The 21,621-nt window shown below is 52.8% G+C and overlaps 2 protein-coding genes across 4 annotated transcripts in view; one reads left to right on the forward strand and one right to left on the reverse strand.

Annotated features, from left to right (window-relative positions):
• The first annotated feature begins 23 nt into the window (after positions 1-23).
• TBC1D17 (TBC1 domain family member 17) lies at positions 24-19,667 on the forward strand. The gene is made up of 17 exons (XM_049900315.1): positions 24-238; positions 722-820; positions 1,029-1,103; positions 2,340-2,448; positions 3,244-3,451; positions 5,445-5,556; positions 5,814-5,972; positions 6,388-6,516; positions 6,627-6,730; positions 7,712-7,806; positions 8,903-9,019; positions 9,115-9,215; positions 9,301-9,400; positions 17,343-17,440; positions 17,608-17,724; positions 18,639-18,725; positions 19,155-19,667. The coding sequence occupies exons 1-17, from the start codon at positions 218-220 to the stop codon at positions 19,359-19,361; spliced, it is 1,938 nt and encodes a 645-aa protein (XP_049756272.1). The 5' UTR covers positions 24-217; the 3' UTR covers positions 19,362-19,667.
• Positions 19,668-19,871: 204 nt separating this feature from the next.
• IL4I1 (interleukin 4 induced 1) overlaps positions 19,872-21,621 on the reverse strand; it is a 35,896-nt gene continuing 34,146 nt past the window's right edge. For all 3 annotated transcript variants that reach the window (XM_049900319.1, XM_049900316.1, XM_049900317.1), the window contains exon 8: positions 19,872-21,047. In XM_049900319.1, the coding sequence (XP_049756276.1) occupies positions 20,162-21,047 (886 nt within the window). In that variant the 3' untranslated portion in view covers positions 19,872-20,161. The remainder of the gene's footprint in view (positions 21,048-21,621) is intronic.

Below are 21,621 nucleotides of genomic sequence, written 5' to 3' on the forward strand. Positions count from 1 at the left end.
CTCTCCTTTTTCAGCGCCACATTTAGCGTCTGCGCCACGTGATTCGAATCCTTGGAGTAACCACCCCATTCTGAAAGATGGTTTCGCCCACTCCTGCTCCAGAACGAGCAGGAGTGCTACCACTATCCGCACTTGAGGGGGAGTCTTATTTCCGGATGTGACACTCCGTTTACGCGGAAAAGGAGGCTGCCGGGGCAGTGGAGCCTTGGCGGCGGCGATGGACAGTTCTGGTTACAGGGTAAGTCCTGAGAACGCCTATGCTCGCTTCTGTCTTTGCGAAACGCCCCCGTCTGGTTGTCAGCGTCTCCCTCAGACTGTGCCAGGGCTCTGGGAGCCTGGATCGGGCCTTAACAATCGCTGTCACCCTCCATGCCATCTCTCTGGGCGAGACCCATATCTTTTGGCCTCGCCTCCCCAGGCGGCTGAGATGGTCTCCTGGGCTCCGCTCCTCTTGGAAACGCTGCAGCCGAACTCCGGCCTTTATGGCACGTTCATTAGAGCCCCGCCCCCTTTGGAATGCTCCAGCTCCGAACGCCGCGCTGGCTTTCTGATTTGGAACGGTTCTCGGACCCTTCTTCTCTAGAATGATCTCCCAGGCCCAGCTCCTGGGGGTGGGGGGAGGCTTCTTTCCCCGGGTTTGCTCCCTCAGCTTCCTCCTGGGCTCCGCCCCCAGGCGTCTTCCGTGCTTAGGCCTCGCCTTCCATCACACGCCTTACCCTAGGTGGTGTTTGAGAAGGGAGGCGTGTACTTGCACACCAGTGCCAAGAGACACCAGGACCCTGACTCACTCATCGCCGGCGTCATCCGTGTCGTGGAGAAGGTGGGCTGTGGAGGGGCAGGGTGGAAGTGGATTCTTTAGGCTTGGAACTTTAGCAAGGTTGATGGTGGGGGCTGGAGTGAGGGGCCGGGCAGTAGAAGGCCGAATGTGGGGATTAGGGAATAAGTCTGGAGATTTTTAGTGGGAAGCTCTGGGAGTGAGGTTTGAGGAGCTTGGAGGGGAGCCCCTGTAATCCCTCCCTTTCTCTCAGGACAATGACGTGATTCTACACTGGGCTCCTGTGGAGGAGGCCGGAGATTCCACCCAAATTCTTTTCTCTAAAAAGGTAGGCTTCTTTCATCGCTCGCTTCTCCGCTCGGTTTTTGTAGATTGGGGCATTGGAACGCCCTTAGGGGATCCGGCACAATTTCAGGCCTTCCTTTGGGGCATATGTGGCTCTAATTGGGAACCAGGTTCTCTCTGCCCCTTGTTTTTTCTCTGTGAAATGGGGCTGACAGTGCCCTTTTAAAGAAAAACCAAAAACCAGAAGACCTGGCCACTGGGACAGCTGTCTCCTCAGCACATTGCCTTCTTGGGAGAGCGCTGCCAGGGTGCAAGGGGACAAATCAGCCTGTGTATTCAGGTCCTGGGCACTCAGGCCAGAAGAGCAGTCCTGCCACCGTGTCCTATATGTACCTCAAACTGCGTGCATCTGTTCTCTCAGCTTCTTCTGGATAAACTTGGGTCACTAGACCACTCATAGCTGCGAGAAAGGCTGGGAAAATAACTATTGGGTGAATCAGGCTCTGTTCTGCCAGCCTGGGAGAAAGGGCAGAAATGGCTGTTGGGTAGAAACATGGTTTGGGTCCTTCTTGGCTTAATTGGTCCGATCAAGGCAAGGTTTTTTGATAGTAGTTAAAACCCATTCCAGCTTTTGGGGGAAGCAAGAGGTATAATGCAGGGAATTGGTAGCTTCCAGAACTTTAAAAATGGAACATCATCATAAAACTGACCTGCCGGGGTAGCTGCCACCTTATTCTGGCAGTGGGAAGTAAGGAGGCCACTGGTAGAACTGTCGAGTTCAAGAACATACCCCAAAGCTGCCAGTCAGGGGACAGGAAGCCACTGCCACTACAGCTGCCTCCTGGCACTGACACAGTTAAGGACTGGGCACTGGAAAACGAGTTGGCCCCCAGAGCTGTGTTTCCATGTGTAGGGCAATGAAGATGAACATGGGTCTCCACCTCCTTGCTTGTCAGCAGAAAACAGCCAAAGCAGCAGGAAGCTGTCCTACCTCATTTTAGGAGCAGCGACTGCAGAGCTCTCCTTCCCTGCTACCTGATCTGTAACACATGCTTTTTCTGTGCAGTGGTGCCATGTGGGTCAGACCACAGAGGGACTTGGGTTCATGTACTGGCTCAGTTCCGGCTGCACTGAGTGACCCTAAACAAGTGCTGTGCTTTCTGAGCCTCAGTTTCCCTCTGTGTTTGATGGGGCTGCCTTCCAGGGTGCCTCGCAGCTCAGATCTAGAAGCTCTTTGAATTCATAGTTCTTCATTCACTTGTTGTTTCTGTCACCCGAGGATTCCTGCATATCTGAGGAGGAACCGACCTTTGACCCTGGCTATGAACCTGACTGGGCCGTCATCAGCACTGTGCGACCACAGCCCTGCCACTCAGAGCCCAAAAGAGGTAGGCTGAGCTGGTGCCCCTGGGGGCTAGGTCTTCCCCTCAGTGGTCATGGTTCCAAAGGCTTTGCTGCTGTCAGTCAAAATGGCCACCCACCACTGGCTTCCCAACATGGCCGACTTTTTTTTGGGTCTTTGAGATTTGTAGCCTTGTTCATCTCCTTATTTTCTGGATTGGCCATGGACACCCGCAAATGAGTCTTGCTCCCGTAAAGATTTCCAGGCCAGTGGGAGCAACAGATGGAGTCAGTTATGATACAGAGTGAATCACGCTACCTGGAGTCACGTAGGGCATGGGGATAGCCAGAGGAGGCATCTAATCCCCTGGGGCAGTGGAGAAGCCTTCCAGGAAGAGGTGAACGCAGACTTTGGCTCTGAGGGGCACTTGGGAGTTGTCCAGGGGGCAGGGCATGAGGCACTGGCATGTTTAGGAAGTAACCGGCCTTTCGTTGGAGTCTGGAGTAAAGAAAGGGTTGAAGGTGAGACACAGAGAGGGCAGAGGACAGAGCTGAGGGAACTGCCAGGCTAAGGTATATGGTCTTTATTCTCAAGGTCCTGGGAAGTCTGAGAAGGTTTTAGTGCAGGCATTTATCTGCCTGACTTTTTTCTCTTCCTGTTTTATTCAATTGCGGTGTTTCCAATGAAGTGTGAGGTGACCTGGAGCTCCCAAAGGGAAGGGCCTGGTCTGGCCGAGGATGGGGCTCCTGGGAGTTGACTGTGTGGTGAACGGGTGCCCTTAGTTGACACGGCCACCTCTTGTTCCGCATACCCCCACCCAACACGGCGTCATCCTCTCTAGTTGCAGAGCCCAGCTCCTCCCAGGGCTCTTGGGCCTTCTCTGTGAGTCTGGGGGAGCTCAAGTCCATCCGCCGTTCCAAGCCAGGCCTGAACTGGGCCTACCTGGTCCTGGTGACCCAGGCCGGAGGCTCCCTGCCTGCCCTGCACTTCCACCGTGGGGGCACCCGCGCCCTGCTCCGCGTTCTCAGCCGCTACCTGCTCTTGGCCAGGTGAGCTGCTCCCAGAGCTGGGCCCTGTCACTCTACAGCTGCATCCTGACCCCTCAGAGTTGCGAAAGAAACAACACAGACTGGTTTAAAGGAAGAGAAAAAGAACTTACTGGGACGTGTAACTGAGAACTGGAAGGGTAGGGTTGACTTTAGATGGAGTTCCTGGGTGGTCCGACATTTAATATACTTGTCTGCTAACCAAAATGTTGGAGGTTTGAGTCTACCTGGAATTGCCTTGGAACAAAAGCCTGGCAATCTGCTTACAAAAAATCAGCCACTGAAAACTCTATAGAGCATAGTTCTATTTTGACACACGTGGGGTTGCCCTGAGTTGTGATCAACTTGAAGGTACTTGGTCTATTGACTTCAGGCAGGATCCTGGTTGCAAAATGTTGTAAAGGATTGTCATTACATATAATTGTACTTAAAGGGTTATCTGAGTTTATATCTGTAAGATGGTAACAGTGGCATCAGGACGTGTCTAACTTCGGGGGGGGATAATTCAAATCAAGATTAGCCCAAGGTTGTTCCCTATGAGGTGGAGATCAGACATACCTCCACTCTCCAGTTCTGATGGAAGCCGTCCATCCCATGGTACTCTCTGTGTCTCTTCTGGGTTCAATAATCCATTGTAATGGCCACACAGAACTCCAGGCTGTACTTACAGTTAAGTGGTTTATTAAGGAACAGGGTACAATTTGGGATCAGGATCAGCAGGCTACAACTGGAGATCAGGATCAGGAAGCATGTAGCTTTCCCCATACAGGAGAGTACCATCCCTCCCTTTTTCATTTCAGAACAGCTTTCTCATCTCTTCTAAACCATGCAAGCAAGCAGGCTCTTTTCTGCTGCGCGCACCCTCTCTCGGTTGTGCAGACTTCCTTTCAGCCCCCTCTGGACAGGCCTCTTCTCAGCCCCTAGAGGACAGACTCCTCTCAGCCCCCTGAGGACACACCTCCTCTTGGCCCCCTCAGGACAGGCTGTTTTGGCCCTGCTGTCTGTCACCACCAGCTCTGCCGCTGGACCCCTTCTGGGCCTGAGCTGACCCATGTTATAGCTCTTTCAGGAGGTTCTGTGCCTCCTCTCTCTGCTTCTTTTGTTTTTTTCCTTCGTTCTGCTTCCGTCTGCTTCCTGTCTGAAAAATCTCTGAGGGGTTGGCTGCATGTATATGTACAAACTTTTTGTCAATTTCAAGGTATGGCCTTCCCACAAGGTCCACAAACTGACCGATCCCCTTTTCGTAGGGCACAGAGAGTTAATTTGCATAGTAGAGTATTAATAAAAGTTGTTGTCTGTAGTCGCTTCGTTTGTAGTACATTGGTTGCTTTCTCCAAGGTGCATACAATCATAGGGCAGGGTGCAGAGCAGGACCAGACAAAAAGTATCAAACCACAAGGTAACAGCTTACTGAGGAAATGTCAATCAACCTGGACAAAAGTAACAAATCCTCTGGGGTAGAAAACAACCTGGGAGCCCTTGCCACCCCCAAGTTGCCTCTTTCAAAGAACTAGGGCAAAGGTAACTCCCCGGGGCTTAGGGGGAAAATCTCTCAAGCTGTTTTCCCAAAGAACCAACACAGAAGGCCGTGTAAAGGAACTCATTCACCACAGTACTGTACTCTAGGGGGTGCCCTGGCAGACGTAGCTTAGCAACCCTAATAGATGCAAAGTTTTCTTTCCCCACATTCCAGCAAAATCTCAGGGCTGCCTCTTAACGGCCCAGCTTGTGTCACATGCCCATGCTTGAATCAGTCACCTTGGCCAGGGAGGTATGATGTTCTCATTGGCCAGCCGTGGGTCATGTGCTCACCCGTTGGACCTAGCTGTGATCTCAGACTATCACCCCCAGCCATGTGGCCTGAGATGAGGATTCCCCAAGGGCCATTGGGATTCTGCAGCAAGGCAGGGGATGCATGTAGAGCAGGCACAGACAACACAGGACACAAGGCCCTGTATCTCTTCATTACCAAAATGCCTCACCTCTCGCCTCACAGCTCGCCACGGGATTCCCGCCTCTACCTTGTCTTCCCCCACGACTCTTCTGCCCTTTCCAACTCCTTCCATCACCTTCAGCTCTTTGACCAGGACAGTTCCAACGTGGTGTCTGTGAGTCAACCCAGACCCAGGCCCAGGCAGGGGGAAGGGTGTCCAGAGTTAGCATAAAGGGGTGGACTGTAGTAGAGTGAGACAGGAGGAGGCAGGCTGTAGTGGATGAGACGTGAGGGGGGTGGACTGTAGGGAGGTAAGACTGGAGGGGATGAACTGTAGTAGGCGAGACAGGAAGGGACAGACTAGTGAAGGGGTGGACTGTAGTGGGTGAGCAGATGTGACAGCGCCGTGACTGTGTTTTGGCCTGCCCCCAGCGCTTTTTCCAGGATCCCTACTCCACCACCTTCAGCAGCTTCTCCCGTGTAACCAACTTCTTCCGGGGAGCCCTGCAGCCACACCTGGAGGGGGCCTCCTCCGACCTTCCTCTGCCACCAGATGATGAGCCAGAGCCTGGGTTTGAGGTCATTTCGTGTGTGAGTATCTGGCTAGATGAACCTCCTTTTTGGTTGTGCCACTTGGGCACGTAACTTCAATTCCCTAGGTTTCTATTCCTCTCTTGGTAAATTAGAGAATGTAAAAGTATCACCCTCATCGAGTTGTATGAGCGGTGAATTCACAGGAAGTGCTCGTGGCTGCGCCAGGCACGTGGTGGGCGCCCATCTGATGGCTGTCGTTATTGGGGGGTCCTTCCAGAATTGGGGTGAGTTTGCCACTAATGCAGGGAAAGAGGCACTTCCTGCCCCTGAATGCTAGCCTGTACATCAGGTTGAGAAGGGCTTTCAGTTGACCTGGAGGTGGACTGGGATGTGGTTGGGGCATAGTGTGGTTACCACAGAGAGGACTCGGCAGCCCCCCAGAGCCCTGGACTCACTTGCCTTGTGTTCACAGGTGAAGCTGGGGCCACGGCGGCCAGTGAAGCGGGCCCCCCCAGTCACAGAGGAGGAGTGGGCCCTTCATGTGGGCCCTGAGGGCCGCCTGCAGCGGGTCCCTGAGCTGAAGGCCCGGATCTTCTCGGGGGTGAGGTGCTGGGGTGGGCTAGGAGATATGGCCTGGATGGGGCCAGGGAGGTGTGGCAGGAGGAGCCGCTCTGAGCTGCCTGCCCCCCTCCACCACCCCACCCCCTGCAGGGTCTGAGCTCCAGCCTAAGGCGTGTGGCCTGGAAGTTCCTCCTGGGGTACCTCAGCTGGGAGGGCTCAGCTGAGGAGCACAGGGCCCACGAGCTCCAGAAAACGTGAGTGAGGCGTCGTGGCCCCCTGCCGATCTGGGATGGCTCTGACCTCCCAGGCATGGTGACAGAGCTGGGTGGTTCCACTGGCTGAGCAGCCCTGGGCGTCCATCCCCTTCGGAATGCAGTGTCCTCCTTGTCCTGATCCTCCAGCTGTAGGAGGGGCTGGCCATCCCACATGGCATCTTGCCTGACCTGAGGCAGGGGTTGAGTCTTTGTTTTGAACACATTTGTTGATTTGACAAGCATTCATAGACCCCATCTGGGTGGAGCTGGTTCCCTGGGACACCTGTGGTGCTTGGGCCGGAGACCTTTTCTCTGTGGTACATGTCACTGTAGTTTTTTCATATTTGGCACTGGCATTTGTTTTCAGTATTTGTCTTTCCTCAAGTCGATGGGACGTTTTTAACCAACACATGCCCAGTGCCCAGTGTGGCCCCTGACCCTCAGTAGGTGCACAAGTGGGTGAACACTGACTTAGGTCCCTGTGGGTGGGGCTGTCCAAGCACCTGGTCCCTGCACTGAGAATCCACCTCCAGTCTCCATGCCTGTGTTTTCCTCCCTGTGCCATTTTGCTTTAGTCATCATAGCTTTGGAACATGTTTGTAACCCTGTAGGGACCACTATTTCACGTTCTTGATATGATATGCTTTTGTGTGCCTGGCTCCTTGCCAGGCGCTGGAGTGTAGCGGTGCCTCAGACGACCTAGCCTCTACCCCTGCTCAGTCCAGTGCGGGTGACAGGCTTTCTACAGACACCCTGAGAATGCTGTGTTTGTGGGAGATGCCAGCAGGGGAAGCATAAGCGGTAGTGACAGGAATGAATGAGTGGCCCATCTTGGTCTGAGGGTACCTGTGAGCTGAGCCCTGATGGATGAGGAGGGGGTGCTGCGGCAGGGGCTACAGAAGTCCCAGTGTCTCCTGGGGTACTGCATGGTAGGGCATGCCAGGGTCCTAATGTCGTGGCCTCCCCCCACCCACCCCTCAGGGACGAATATTTCCGCATGAAGCTGCAGTGGAAGTCCGTGAGCCCTGAGCAGGAGCGGAGGAACTCATTGCTGCATGGGTACCGCAGTCTCATAGGTGGGTGTCGGTGGGTGTCAGGAAACAGTGGGGAGGGCAGGAAGAGGGTGTAAGGGAGCCCCTACCTCCCCAAAACCAGGGATGAGGTTATCTGGGGAGGGAAATGGGGATGAGCAGTTGGGGGAATGGCTGGGGGTGGGGAGACAGGGTCAGGGACGGGACATGGGGAGAAGGGGAGGAAGGAAGGGGAATCAGGCTGCCTTGGGTTCAAATCCCAGTCCTGCCTTTTATGATTTCTGAGATCTTGCCAAATTATTTTATCTTTTGGGCCTCAGTGTTCCCGTCTGTAAATTGGTTTAGAAGGAGCGCTGGTGGCACAGTGATTAAGCACTCAGCTGCTAACCACAAGGTCGGTGGTTCTAACCTACCAGCCACTGCATGGGAGAAAGATGCAGCAGTCTGGTCGCATAGGATTACAGCCTTAAGACCCCCAACCACCCTTTTAACTCAATACTGAAGTCACTCCTGAGGTTCACTTTTCAGCCAAAGATTAGACAGGCACATAAAAAAACAGTAATATTCATAGCTCAATCATGTATACCACACTAAACGGTAACACTAGCCTGGGGGCAAGGACAAGAAGGCAGAAGTGGCCAGGAAAGCTGGACAAATGGAAATGGGGAACCCAGAGTTGAGAAGGGGAGAGCGTTGACACGTCACGGGGTTGACAACCAATGTTACAAAATAGTACGTGTGTTAGTTATTTAACGAGAAGCTAATTTGTTCCGTAAACCTTCACTTGAAGCATGATAAAAACAAGTGGGGAAAAAAAAAAGATATTACAGCCTTGGAAACCGTATGGGGCAGGTCTCCTCTGTCTTGTAGGATCGCTATGAGTCAAATCAACTCAGTGACAAAGGGGAGATGAGTTTAGTGGCTGCCGGGGCGTCACAAGGATGTGGCCAGCTGGTGAGCCATAACCCTAGTGCCTTACGTCAGGAATGTTTGAGATGGTTACTTGAATTGACCCCTCTTCCACTCCAAGAGTCAGCCCAAGGATGGGGTCTGCTGCCCAGAGGAGGAGTGGGGGTTGGTGGCCAGAAGGGCAGGGCCCTCACCTTTCTTCTCTGTGTGCCCTCCCATGCCCTCCCTGCAGAGCGAGACGTGAGCCGCACCGACAGGACCAACAGATTCTACCAGGGCCCTGAGAACCCAGGCCTGCACCTGCTGAACGACATCCTCCTCACTTACTGCATGTACAATTTTGACCTTGGTGCGAAGGCCAGGCTGGGGCGGGGCTGGGGCAGTGGCAGTGGCTTTCAGGGGCCACTGAGGGCTGGGCTGGACCTTGACCCCATGTTCCCCCAGGCTACGTCCAGGGAATGAGTGACCTCCTCTCCCCGATTCTCTATGTCATTCTGAATGAGGTGGATGCCTTCTGGTGTTTCTGCGGCTTCATGGAGCTTGTGGTGAGGCTCAAGGGAGGTGATGAGAGACAGGCCCCCCTAAAGGATCAGGGGTCTTGGCTCCTCACGTAGCCCTCCCTCCGCGCAGCACGGGAACTTTGAGGAGAGCCAAGAAACCATGAAGCGGCAGCTCGGGCAACTCCTGCTGCTCCTGCGGGTGCTGGACCCGCCACTGTGTGACTTTCTAGGTATGAATCTCAGGGGCAGGAGAGAGCGGAGCTAGAGATTTTCTGGTGGCAAGAACATTTGATCTTGATCCAACCCAAAGAAAAATCCCTACATAACCCAGAAGCTAAAACACACACATAGAAGTAGGATTGCCACATGGAGCAAAACCGCAGCAAGTGCAGGCGTGCAGGCACTTTTATGTAGTGCCGCGTGCCAGTGGTGGGCTGCTCACCATGTCTCGAGCTTGACCTGCTTGATACATTTCAGAAATAAGGACCTGGACACGGTTCTTACCACTTTTCCACTCAGCCCTGTGCTTACCGTGAACCAGGGATTAGAAACTGGTTCTCTGGGCCCCTGGGGCTGGGGCTGCTACGTTCTGGCTTTTTAATATTTCTTATTTGTTATTTGTTGTTGGGTGTTGTCAAGTCAATTTCTGACTCATATCGACCCTGTGTGACAGAGTAGAACTGCCCTATAAGGTTTCCTAGCCTGTGATCTTTATGGGAGCAGATCTCCAGGTCTTTCCCCTACAGAGCCACTGGGTGGGTTTGACCCACAAGTCTTTCGGTTAGCAGCTGAGCATTTGACTGTTGTGCCACCAGGACCCATTTTTCATTACTTAATATAAAGAACGGTAGGAAACTCGAACATATTTTGGAAATGTTGTCAGGAGGGATCAGTCCCTGGAGAAGGACATCATGCTTGGCAGAGTACAGGGTCAGCGGAAAAGAGGAAGACCCTCAATGAGGTGGATTGATACAGTGGCTGCAACAATGAGCTCAAGCTCATTAAGAACGATTGTGAGGACAGCACGGGACCGGGCAGCGTTTCTTTCTGTTGTGCATAGGGCTGCTATGAGTCGGATCGACTCGACGGCACCTAACAATAACAAACAACAGGAAACTTGAAAGTAAAAGTGATTGTTAATAGTGCTAATTTTTGAATGGATAATGACGGTAATACGATCATCATAAACTTACTGAGCACTGTAAAAATGGCCTAGCGGCAGCGCGAGACCTCCTTATCTAACTTCACAAGGGGAAGGAGAGAGGTCATTATCAGCATCTATGGTGAAAGGCTGATCCTGTGAAGGAGAAGTCAGGCATACCCCCTCTCTCCAACCTTTTTACTAATCGCTACACCAGTTGCCCTGCAGTGGATTACTTACTTTGGTCCTTCTAGCCCGAAGGTACTCAGCTCTGTTGCTTCGTGGGCCAGCGAGCCTAGGTCTGCCAAGTACCCAGAGGCACCCTGCTCTGCCAGCAGGCCTCCTGCCTGAAGGCTCTCAACTCTCACTCCGTGGGCCAGAATGCCCAGCATGCCATCTCCTGCTGGTTTCCTGATTTTGCTGCTGCCAGTTGTGTGTCATGCCTGCTGCCGCTCCTCGCCATGTGGTGCCATCACCGGTGTTACAGCTCTTTGTATCCTTTGCCTAGTGACTCCAACATGATGATTGGGTAAGACTATGTAAATGAGGTACTTGGGCCCACCAAAGAGACTGGACAGCTTGCTAATAATCCAAATAAGGTGCATGGAACCCTGAGGGTAGAATATGCAAATAAGATGTATGGAGCCCTAACAAGGAGATTGGTCGGTTTTGCCATCCTGCTAGGCTTAAAAGAACTAATTCCAGAACCAGGGCTGGGGAGGGAACCTCACTACCACCAAGAAAGAAGAGCCAGGAGTGGGGTGCGTCCTTTGGACCCAGGGTCCCTACACTGAGAACCTCCTAGACCCATGAGACAGAGAGAGCTGTAGCACCAGAGACAACACGAGATGGTGAGATGTGGCAGCAAGCATTGCAGAGAACCAGCAGCAGCAGAACGAAGAGACCAGCAGGAGATGGTGCTGTGGGTTTCCTGGCCCAAGGAGCGAGAGAGCTGAGCAGCTTCAAGCAGGAGGCTTGCTGGCGGGGTGGGGTGCCTCCGGGAACTTGGTGGAGCTAGGCTCCCTGACCCACAGAGCATGAGAGCACCTTTGGGCAGGAGGCTTGCTGGCGGAGTGGGGTGTCTCTGGGCACTTGGTGTCAGAATTGGTAAAAAGGTTGAAGAGAGAGATTATGTTTGAGTTCTGCTTCATAGGAATAAGCTTTGGACTAATGCTGGTGGTGGTTCTGTCCCCCCCTTGTGAAGTTAGAGAAGGTCAGGTGCCCCCACCACATCATTTTACATCAGCTGTCCCTCCCATGGCACTTTCTACTTCTCTGCTGGGTTCCATAATTCCTTGCCATGACCATGTAGAACTTATAGACAGTACTCACAATTATGGGGTTTATTAGGGAAGTAACAGGTTACAATTCAGGATCAGGAATGACTCAGGTTACAGCTCTTTGGTCAACACAGCTTCTTGGCCATGTCCATAGGCAGGCCCCTCCCTGGCCTTTGGCCTTTTGGTCCCTCAGGCCTCTTGGGCTAGCCTGGCCTCTGCCCTGCTCGGGCAGGCTCTTTAGCTCCACTGATAAGTGCCAAGAGTCACTAAGCTTTGACCCGAAGGTACTCAGCTCTCTTGCTCTGTGGGTCAGCAAGCCTAGGTCTGCCGAGTACCCAGAGGCACCCTGCTCTGCCAGCAAGCCTCCTGCCTGAAGGCTCTCAGGGCTCACTCCATGAGCCAGAAAGCCCACTGTGCCATCTCCTGCTGGTTTCTTGGTTTTGCAGCTGCCAGTTATCTGTCATGCTTGCTGTTGTTTCTCACTGCATGGTGCTATCACTGGTGTTACAGCTTTTTGTCTCTTTTGTCTAGAAGACATCAATCACAGGGACCCTGGGTACAAAGGGTATGCCGTGCTCATAGCTCTTCTTTTTAGTGGTAGTGAGATTCCCTCTTTCTACCTCTGGGATGGGTCATTTTAAGTACAGCAGGATGGCAGAACTCAACAATACTCGCTAGGGTTTCATATATCTTACTTGCATTGTCCCGCCCCCACAAGGGTGTCATGTACCTTCTTTGCATTATTAGCAAGCTATCCAATCCCCTTGGCAGGCCACAGGCACCTTATTTGCATAGTCCTACCCAATCATCTCCCCACATGTCTGTCAGTTGGTTGTACTGTGGTGGCTTGCATGTTGCTGTGATGTTGGAAGCTGTGCCACCAGTAATTCAAATACCAGAAGGGTCACACATGGTGCACAGGTTTCACTGGAGCTTCCAGAGTAGGAAGAAGGACCTGGCGGTCCACTTCTGCAAAAATTGGCCAGTAAAAGCCTTATGAGTGGAACATTGTCTGATACAGTCCTGGAAGATAAGCCTTTCAGGTTGGAAGGCACTCAAAATATGACTAGGGAAGAGCTGTCTCCTCAAAATAGAGTTGACTTTAATGATGTGGGTGGAGTCAAGCTTTTGGAATCTTCATTTGCTGAGGTGGGTGGCATGACTCAAAGTGAGAAGAAACAGCTGCAAACATCCATTAATAACTGAAACATGGAACATACAAAGTATGAATCTAGGAAAATTGGAAGTCATCAAAAATGCAGTGGAATGCATGAACATCAATATCCTGGGCATTAGTGAGCTGAAATGGATTGGTATTGGCCATTATGAACCAGACAGTCATATGGTCTACTATGCCGGGAATGACAGATTGAAAAGGAATGGCGTTGCATTCATTCTCAAAAAGAGCATTCTGGGATCTATCCTGAAATACGATGCTGTCAGTGATAGGGTAATATTCACATGTCTACACGGAAGACCAATTAATACAACTGTTATTCGAATTTACACACGCAACCGCTAATTTCAAAGATGAGGAAAGATTTTTATCAACTTCTGCAGTCTGAAATTGATCGAACATACGATCAGGATGCATTAATAATTACAGGTGATTAAAACGCAAAAGTTGGAAACAAGGATCAGTGACTGGAAACTGGCCTTGATAGAAATGATACCAGAGATTGCATGATAGAATTTTGCGAAACCAACGACTTCTTCATTGCAAATACCTTTTTTCAACAACCTTGCCAGATGGAATACATAGGAATCAAATGGACTACATTGGTGGAGAGAGATGATGGATAAGCTCAACATCGTCAGTCAGAACAAGGCCAGGGGCTGACTGCAGAACAGACCATCAATTGCTTATATGCAAGTTCAAGCTGAAGCTGAAGAAAATTAGAGCAAATCCACAAGAGCCAAAATACGACCTTGAGCATATCCCACCTGAATTTAGAAACCATCTCAAGAAGAGGTTTGATGCATTGAACACTAATGACCGAAGAACAGATGAGTTGTGGAATGACGTGAAAGACATCATACATGAACAAAGCAAAAGGTCATTAAAAAGACAGGAAAGAAGAAATAATGAAGTAAAAGAGCTGAACAGAAGATTCCAAAGGGTGGTTTGAGAAGACAAAGTAAAGTATTAAATTAAATGTGCAAAGACCTGGAATTAGAAAAACGAAAGGGAAGAACACGCTTGGCATTTCTCAAGCTGAAGGAACTGAAGAAAAAATTAAAGTCTCAAGTTGCAATATCGAAGGATTCTACAGGGAAAATATTGAAGGACACAGGACCGTCAAAAGAAGATGGAAGGAATACACAGAGTCACTGTACCAAAACGATTTGATTGATATTCAGCCATTTCAGGAGGTAGCGTATGATCAGGAACCGATGGTACTGAAGGAAGAAGTCCAAGCTGCACTGAAGGCATTGGCAAAAAACAAGGCTCCAGGAATTGACCGAACACCAATTGAGATGTTTCAACAAACAGATGCCACGCTGGAGGTGTTCCCTTGTCTGTGCCAAGAAATTTGGAAGACAGCTTCCTGGCCAACTGACTGGAAGTGATTCATACTTGTGCCCATACCAAAAAAGTGATCAGCAGATTTGCGGAAATTTTGGAGTGATCTATGATTCGAAATCAACTCGATGGCAGAGGGTTTGGGGTTTTTTTTTTTGGTTTATCGTTAATGTGACACAGAAGTAAAATTTTGCTGAAGATGATTCAAAAGTGGTTGCACTACAGCCGATGACTGCCCTGACAGGGAAGACAACAGAACCCCTGAGGGAGCAGGAGAGCAGTGGGATGCAGACCCCAAATTCTCGGAAAAAGACCAGACTTAATGGCCTGACTGAGACTAGAAGGACCCTGGTGGTCGTGGTCCCCGGACCTTCTGTTAGCCAAGGACAGGAACCATTTCCAAAGCCAAGTCTTCAGACATGGATTGGACTGGACAATGGGATAGAAAAAGATACTGGTGAAGAGTGTGCTTCTTGGATCACATAGACACTTGAGACTATGTTGGCATCTCCTATCTGGAGGGGAGATGAGAGGGAAGAGGGGGTTAGAAGCTGGCAGAATGGACATGAAAAGGGAGAGTGGAGGGAAGGAGCGGGCTGTCTCGTTAGGAGGAGAGCAATTAGGAGTATATAGCAAGGTGTATATAAATTTTTTGTATGGGAGACTGACTTGATTTGTAAACTTCCACTTGAAACACAATAAAAATTAAAAGAAAAATCCTCGGAAAAAAAAAAGTAGTTGCAGCAGCAGTACATTGACAGGGAACTGCCAGAAGTTCAAGCTGGATTCAGAAGTGGACGACATGGAACAAGGGATATCATTGGTGATGTCAAATGGATCTTGGCTAAAAGCAGAGAATACCAGAAAGATGTTTACTGGTGTTCTACTGACTGTGCAAAGGCGTTTGACTGTGTAGATCGTAACAAATTATGGATAACATTACGAAGAATGGGAATTCCAGAACATTTAATTGTGCTCATGAGGAGCCTGTACAAACACCAAGAGGCAGTTGTTCAAACAGAACGAGGGGATACTGCATGGTTTAAAGTCAGGAAAGGTGTGCATCAGGGTTGTATCCTTTCACCATACTTAGTCGGTATGCTGAGCAAATAATCTGAGAAGCTGGACTGTATGAAGAAGAACGGGGCATCAGGATTGGAGAAAGACTCATTAACAACTTGCAATATGCAGATGACACAACCTGGCTTGTTGAAACTGAAGAGGACTTGAAGCCCATTCTGATGGGGATCAAAGACTACAGCCTTCAGTGTGGATTACACCTCAACATAAAACACAGATCCTCTCAGCTGGACCAATAAGCAACATCATGATAAACAAAGATTGAAGTGGTCAAAGATTTCCTTTTACTTGGATCCACAATAAACGCCCATGAAAGCAGCAGTCAGGAAATCAGACGACATATCGTCTTGGGCAAATCTGCTGGAAAAGACTTCTTTAAAGTGTTCAAAAACAAAGATGTCACTTTGATGACTAAAGTGTGCCTGCTCCAAGCTTTGGTATTTTCAGTTGCTTCATACGCATCTGAAAGCTAGACCAGTGAATAAGGAGGACCAAAGAAGAAGTGATGCGCTTGGATTACGGTGTTGGCAGAGAACGTATAAATTTGTCTTAGAAGAAGTACAGCCAGAATGCCCCTTAGAGGTGAGGAGAGCGAGACTTAGCCTCACATATTTTGGACATGTTATTAGGAGGAACCAGTCCCTTGAGAAGGACATGCTTGGTCAAGCAGAGGGTCAGCAAAAAAGAGGAAGACCCTCAATGAGATGGATTGACACAGTGGCTGTAACAGTGGGTTCAAACATAAAAGCAATTGTGAGGATGGCACAGAACCGGGCAGTGTTTCTTTCTGTTTTAAATAGGGTCGCTGTGAGTTGGAACCAACTTGGGCGGCACCTAATTACAACCGAATCATTTGGTGGAGTTACCAGACCATGGCGAGAAGGGACATAAAAGCGATCCATTGCATCACAAGCACTCTGTGCCAGGTGCAAAGCCAAATGCTTTATGGATGTTTCCTTCTTGAAGCTTTATGACTATCCTGGGGAAGGAGACATACCTGGGCTCCCTTCATCCAAGAGGAAACTGAAGCCTAGAATGTACCTGTCACTTCCTGGGCTCCTTAGACCTAAACTCGCCGCATATTATTAAAAGTCTTCTACATTCTATCGATTGCAGGGTATTTTGTCTGTACTTTAATTTATTTGGAGTCCCTGGGTCATTCAAACAGTTAATACTCAGCAGCTAACCTAGAGGTTAGAGGTTCGAGTCCACCCAGAGGGACCCCAGAAGAAAGGCCTGGTGACCTATTCCTGAAAAACCAGCCATTGAAAACCCTATGGAGCACAGTTCTAGTCTGACTCGCAAGGGGTTACAATGAGTCAGAATCTACTGATGGCAGCTGGTTACTGGCTTAATTCATTTTACCTGACCTCTTAGACATTTAGGTTATTTGCATTTTTTTTTTTTAAATTGTGGTCTGGATGATGTCTTTACATTCTTTTGCATCACTGCCTTCCTGAAAAGTTATACAAACATGTTTTTGTTAGCAGCTTACGTATGAGTGAGAGAGCCCTGGTGATGTAGTGGTTAAGCATTTGGCTGCTAACTGAAAGCTGCTCCACGGGAGAAAGATAGAGCAGTCTGCTCCTATAAAGATTACAGCCTTGGAAACCCCAAGGGGCCGCTCTACTCTGTCCGGTAGGGTCGCTATGAGTCGGAATCGACTCGACAGCAACTGGTATGTATGAATGCCAGTTTCCCCACACCTTCACCAGCACTACCCAGAAACCCAGTGCCCGCTGAGTCGATTCCGAGACATTTTATTTTTTCTTGGGTTTTTGGTCTTCCTGCATTCCCCCCCACCCCATCAGCGGAATACACGGAAATGGCACATTTCATCTGGAGTCTGGAAGGTGGAATGGGAAACTTACTGCTCACACAGAGTGGTCCTGCTTCAACTCCAGAGTCTCACTTGTGTGCTGAAGTTACTTTCCTGGATGAGTGGAGTCTCACAGCCAGATTCACTTAAAGGGACTGGCGGCCCTACTGCTGGGTGTGTTATAAATGGAATGTGATCAGAATTGGATTTGAACTTGGTCTCTGTTGAGCACCTGCTATGGGCCAGGCCGGGCTTGGGGACATAGCCTGGAACCAGGTCTCTGCTCCCTTTGCTGGGAGCTCACCCCTCCTGCGGCTTCCTTCCCCAGACTCCCAGGATTCTGGCTCGCTCTGCTTCTGCTTCCGGTGGCTACTTATCTGGTTCAAGAGGGAGTTCCCCTTCTCAGATGTCCTGCGGCTGTGGGAGGTAGGCCTCTGCTTCCAGTGGGGCGTTGGGGTGGGTGGAGAATCAGTTGCAGATGGGAGGGGCTGGAGGTTGGCGGGAGATGGGTAGGGGGTGCGGGCAGAGCTAGGCAGAAGCTTCAGGAGAGGCTGGGTGGTGACGCACTCTCCCCCACTGCCCCTGCCCCCTAGGTGCTATGGACAAAGCTCCCCGGGCCCAACCTGCACTTGCTGGTGGCCTGTGCTATCCTGGACATGGAGCGGGACACCCTTATGCTTTCGGGCTTTGGCTCCAATGAGATCCTCAAGGTGAGGCCCCTACCCCGCCTGTCTGTGTTCTCCCTGCCCACTCTGACCTGTCCAGATACACCAGCTGCGGTGTGAACCCCTGGAGGTCTGACTCCGGGCCACATTACTTCATGTGGTGGTTGTAGTGTCAATGCCTACTCATAATGACCCCATGTGACACAGCAAAACTGCCCCATAGGGCTTCCTAGGCTGTAATCTTTATGGAAGCAGATCGCCAGGTCTTTTCTCTTGTGGAGCCGCTGGTTGGGTTCAGACCCCAAGCACCTAACCGTTGTACCACCGGGGCTCCTTACTTCATATGATAAAAACCAAAAACCAAAAACCAAACCCGACTCATAGCGACCCTGTAGTACAGAGTAGAACTGCCCCATAGAGTTTCCAAGGAAGGCCTGGCAGATTCTAACTGCCCATCTCTTGGTTAGCAGCGGTAGCACTTTTAACCACTATGCCACCAGGGTTTACTTCACGTAATAGGTTTTCAAAATAGGCTTATGGAATGTATGGTGAGTGAATCAGAGGGTCCGTGGGGTAGGGCATGGGTCTGTCTCCTACCCCTCCTACCCTTGTCGTGGCAAAGCCTCAAAAAGCAAGTGCTGGTGAGTGTTGGGGACATGAGCGGGACCTCTTCTCCCCTAGTAATGGGGGTGGGGGTGGGCAGGGCCCCAGGGGCTCATGGGAGAGCTTTGTGTCCCTTCTGATGTATTCTCTGGGCCTAGACCTAGTACTGAAAATGATGGTCGAATGAGAAGCATGCCCTTCCCTGGCTCCCCAGCCCGACCTTGGGCCCGTGGGGGGCAGACCCTGTCTGTTTTCCCTCCATTGTGTCCCCAGCAAAAGGCACAGAGTGGGCACTCGGGCGGTGGTGGCTGAATGGCCTTGGGAAGGCAGGCCAGCCTGACCACCCCTTCCCACAGCACATCAACGAGTTGACCATGAAGCTGAGTGTGGAGGATGTGCTGAAGCGGGCCGAGGCCCTCTACTGGCAGCTGCTTGCCTGCCGGGTGAGCCTCCCTCCTGCCTCAGACTCCTCCCTTCCTGCCTGACTCGTCCCCTTCCACCTCTAACTCCTCTCCTTCCATCTATGGCTCCTCCCTTCCCACCTGACTCCTCCCCTCCTATGTCTCCTCCAGCCCTACCTTTGTCTCCTCCCCGCCCATCTGTCTCCTCCCCTCGTATCTGTCTCCTCCCTATGACTCTTCCTCTGTCTCCTCCCCTCCTGTCTCCTCCCCTCCTGTCTCCTTCCTTCCTCTGTCTCCTCCCCCGTCTCTTCCCCTCCCCTCTGTCTTCTCCCCTTTCATGTATGGTTCCTCTCCTCCCATTTATGTCTCTTCCCCTTCTATGTCTCCTCCCCGCCCTCTGTGTCTCCTTGCCTCCTGTCTACGTCTCCTCCCCTCCTGCCTCTGACTCCTTCCTTTGCCTCTTCCTCCCAGGAGCTGCCCCACAATGTGCAGGAGATCCTGGGCCTAGTGACACCTGCAGAGCCGCACAGCCCCTCCAGCCCCTCTTCCCCCGCCTCCCCGCTGCAGCTGTCACCCACCTGCTCCCCACCGGTTGTGCCGCCTTCGGCAGACCCGGCCCCAGAGCCGGACAGCAGTCTGGAGATCCTGCCGGAGGATGAGGATGGTGCCGACACCTAGCCTGGCTCAGCCGGCGGCTCCGCCCAGCACAGGCACTTTACTGGTCCCCGCTTCATGGCCCTGCCCTTTCGGGGGGAGGGGGGCGTGGAGGGACGGTGCTTTCTGTCGTGTCTCCCGCCTTCGCGGCCCAGCTGCTCTCCTGGTTAGTTGGATCATTAAACTGACACTTCTTAGGACCACTTGGCTTTATGTTGGTGGGGGAAGCAGGCTGCCATGTCGGCATGGACGTAGAGGGGCAGGGTGATGGCTCCTGGTGCTTTCACCTTGTGGGCTAATGCTGGTCACGGAAGTAGCCCATCCCTGATTAGGTAGACCTGGGGGTGAGTGGTGGGGGCTTGTGGCTAAGGGAGGGTGGGGCTCCTCCGCCTGCGTTTGGGGCGTTTGGAGGAGCAGCTGTGCAGGAACACACCGTGGACAGTCGAGGTGGCAGGGCCTGCAGGGCTCCTGAAATGTTCCCGGACCCTGCTACAGCTTCATGTTATGTGTGCAAATTGAATTCACGCTGTCAAGCCTCTGTCAACGGAGTTTTCTTGTGATTCACATCTCGACTCATCGATGCCTTTTCGTCTTGTCTCAGGCTGTGACAGCCCGGGGTGGACATTGTAGTCAGCACGCAGTGTCCATCCTGCCTCTCGCCCCCCTATGGCACCCCACTGTGCAGGAAGTAGTAGCAGGCAGCTTCTAGGGCTGCCTGAGAGATGAATCCCGCCTAACCCCAGCGCTAACGAGTCTGTTGCAGGCGAACCGCGGAAGGACAGCATCCAGGGAAGAGGCTGAACCGCGCGTTTACCGAAAATACTTTATTGTTGGGTCCCCTTGTGGGTTGTGTGCTGGGAGGAGACCGGCTTATGGGTCCGATTATGGGTGGTCGCTGCCGTGAACATGCCTAGTCGGGCGTATTCGGCCTTGTGCCCGGGCGCCCCCCGTCTGTTGATCCTCATGGCGGCCCGCAGCGCCGACTTGACAGCCGTCTCCACCCAACCGTGCGGGAGGGCCGTGTGCTCGCCGGCGAAGTAGACGCGGCCATAGGGGAGCGCCCAGTCGACGGCATGCCCGTCGTCTTTTTCCGGGTGCCAGAGCATCGGCGGCTGCACCACGAAGCCGCCCTGGCTGTGCGGGTCTTCGGCCCAGCGCTTGGCCACGCCGGTGCCATCCCAGAGCCGGTACACGATGGGCCCATGCAGCGCTGCCACGTCGTCGAGCGCCACGCGCAGCATCTCGTCCAAGCTCAAGCCGGCGAAGGGCGCCGCCGAGTCGGACCAAGCGTACGAGGCGAGCAGCAGCGCTCCCTCGCCGGGCGGCGGGTAGAAAATGGCGCGCGACGGGCGGTCGGTGCTCGAGTGGCCGCCCTCGATGTGCTCCTCACGCCAGAAGGGCCGGCGGAAGCTCAAGTACACCTTGGTGGCCGCCACGTAGTGCAGCGAGCGCAGCGCGTGCTGCCGCTTGTGCGACAGCGGCGGCGAGAAGGTGATGCGCTGCAGCGCCGGCCCGCTCATCGTCAGCAGCACCGTGTCCGCGGTCAGCACCTTCTGCGATTGGGCTCCGCGCGACGTGGAGACGTGCACTTGCACCTCGCGCTGCCCCTGCTTCACCGCCACCACCGGCGTGTTTAGCAGCAGGGGCCCGGACAGCGAGCTCAGCAGTGCGCGCGGCAGCAGGTCCCAGCCGCCCACGATGCGGCTGTACCTGCGGACGCGGCAAGCGGTAACCTGGGGTCCATGCGCCCGCCCCTCCGGCCCCGCCCCGCCCGTGGCCCCGCCCGTGGCCCCGCCCCCTCCGGCCCCGCCCCCGCCCCGTGGCCGTCTCCGAGTGACTCCGCCCATTCCTCTGGCCCCACCTACTCCCTGTCATCTTTCACCTGCCGGGTTCCCTCTAATCCCACCCCTTCTCACAAGTCCCGCCCAGTCCCTGTTACTTGCCCCGTGGTACCAGCCCGCTCCCCGCTAACCCCGCCCATTTGTCTAGCCCCGCCCCTTCCCGCCCCCGCCCGTCCCTGACGCCTCTGAGGACTCGGGGGGCAATGGATAATGCTGCCCGCGCAAGCAATACGTTTCCAGGCCACCCCCTTCTCAGGTAGCCTTTCATACCCAGGCCCGCTGGCGGCCCCGACCCGGAAGGTCAGGGCGTGCTGGGTGGGCGGGACCCGGCCAGAGCGCCCCACCCCCCGCCCCTCCCGCCAACCCGCCCGCCCAGTCCCGACGGCCCGCCCACCCCCGTTACGTGCCCGTCAGCCCCGCCCTGCCCGGGGCCCCGGCCCTCA

This window comes from Elephas maximus, chromosome 11 (genome assembly GCF_024166365.1).
Source record: "Elephas maximus indicus isolate mEleMax1 chromosome 11, mEleMax1 primary haplotype, whole genome shotgun sequence".
In the NCBI taxonomy this organism is placed as follows: Eukaryota; Metazoa; Chordata; class Mammalia; order Proboscidea; family Elephantidae; genus Elephas; species Elephas maximus.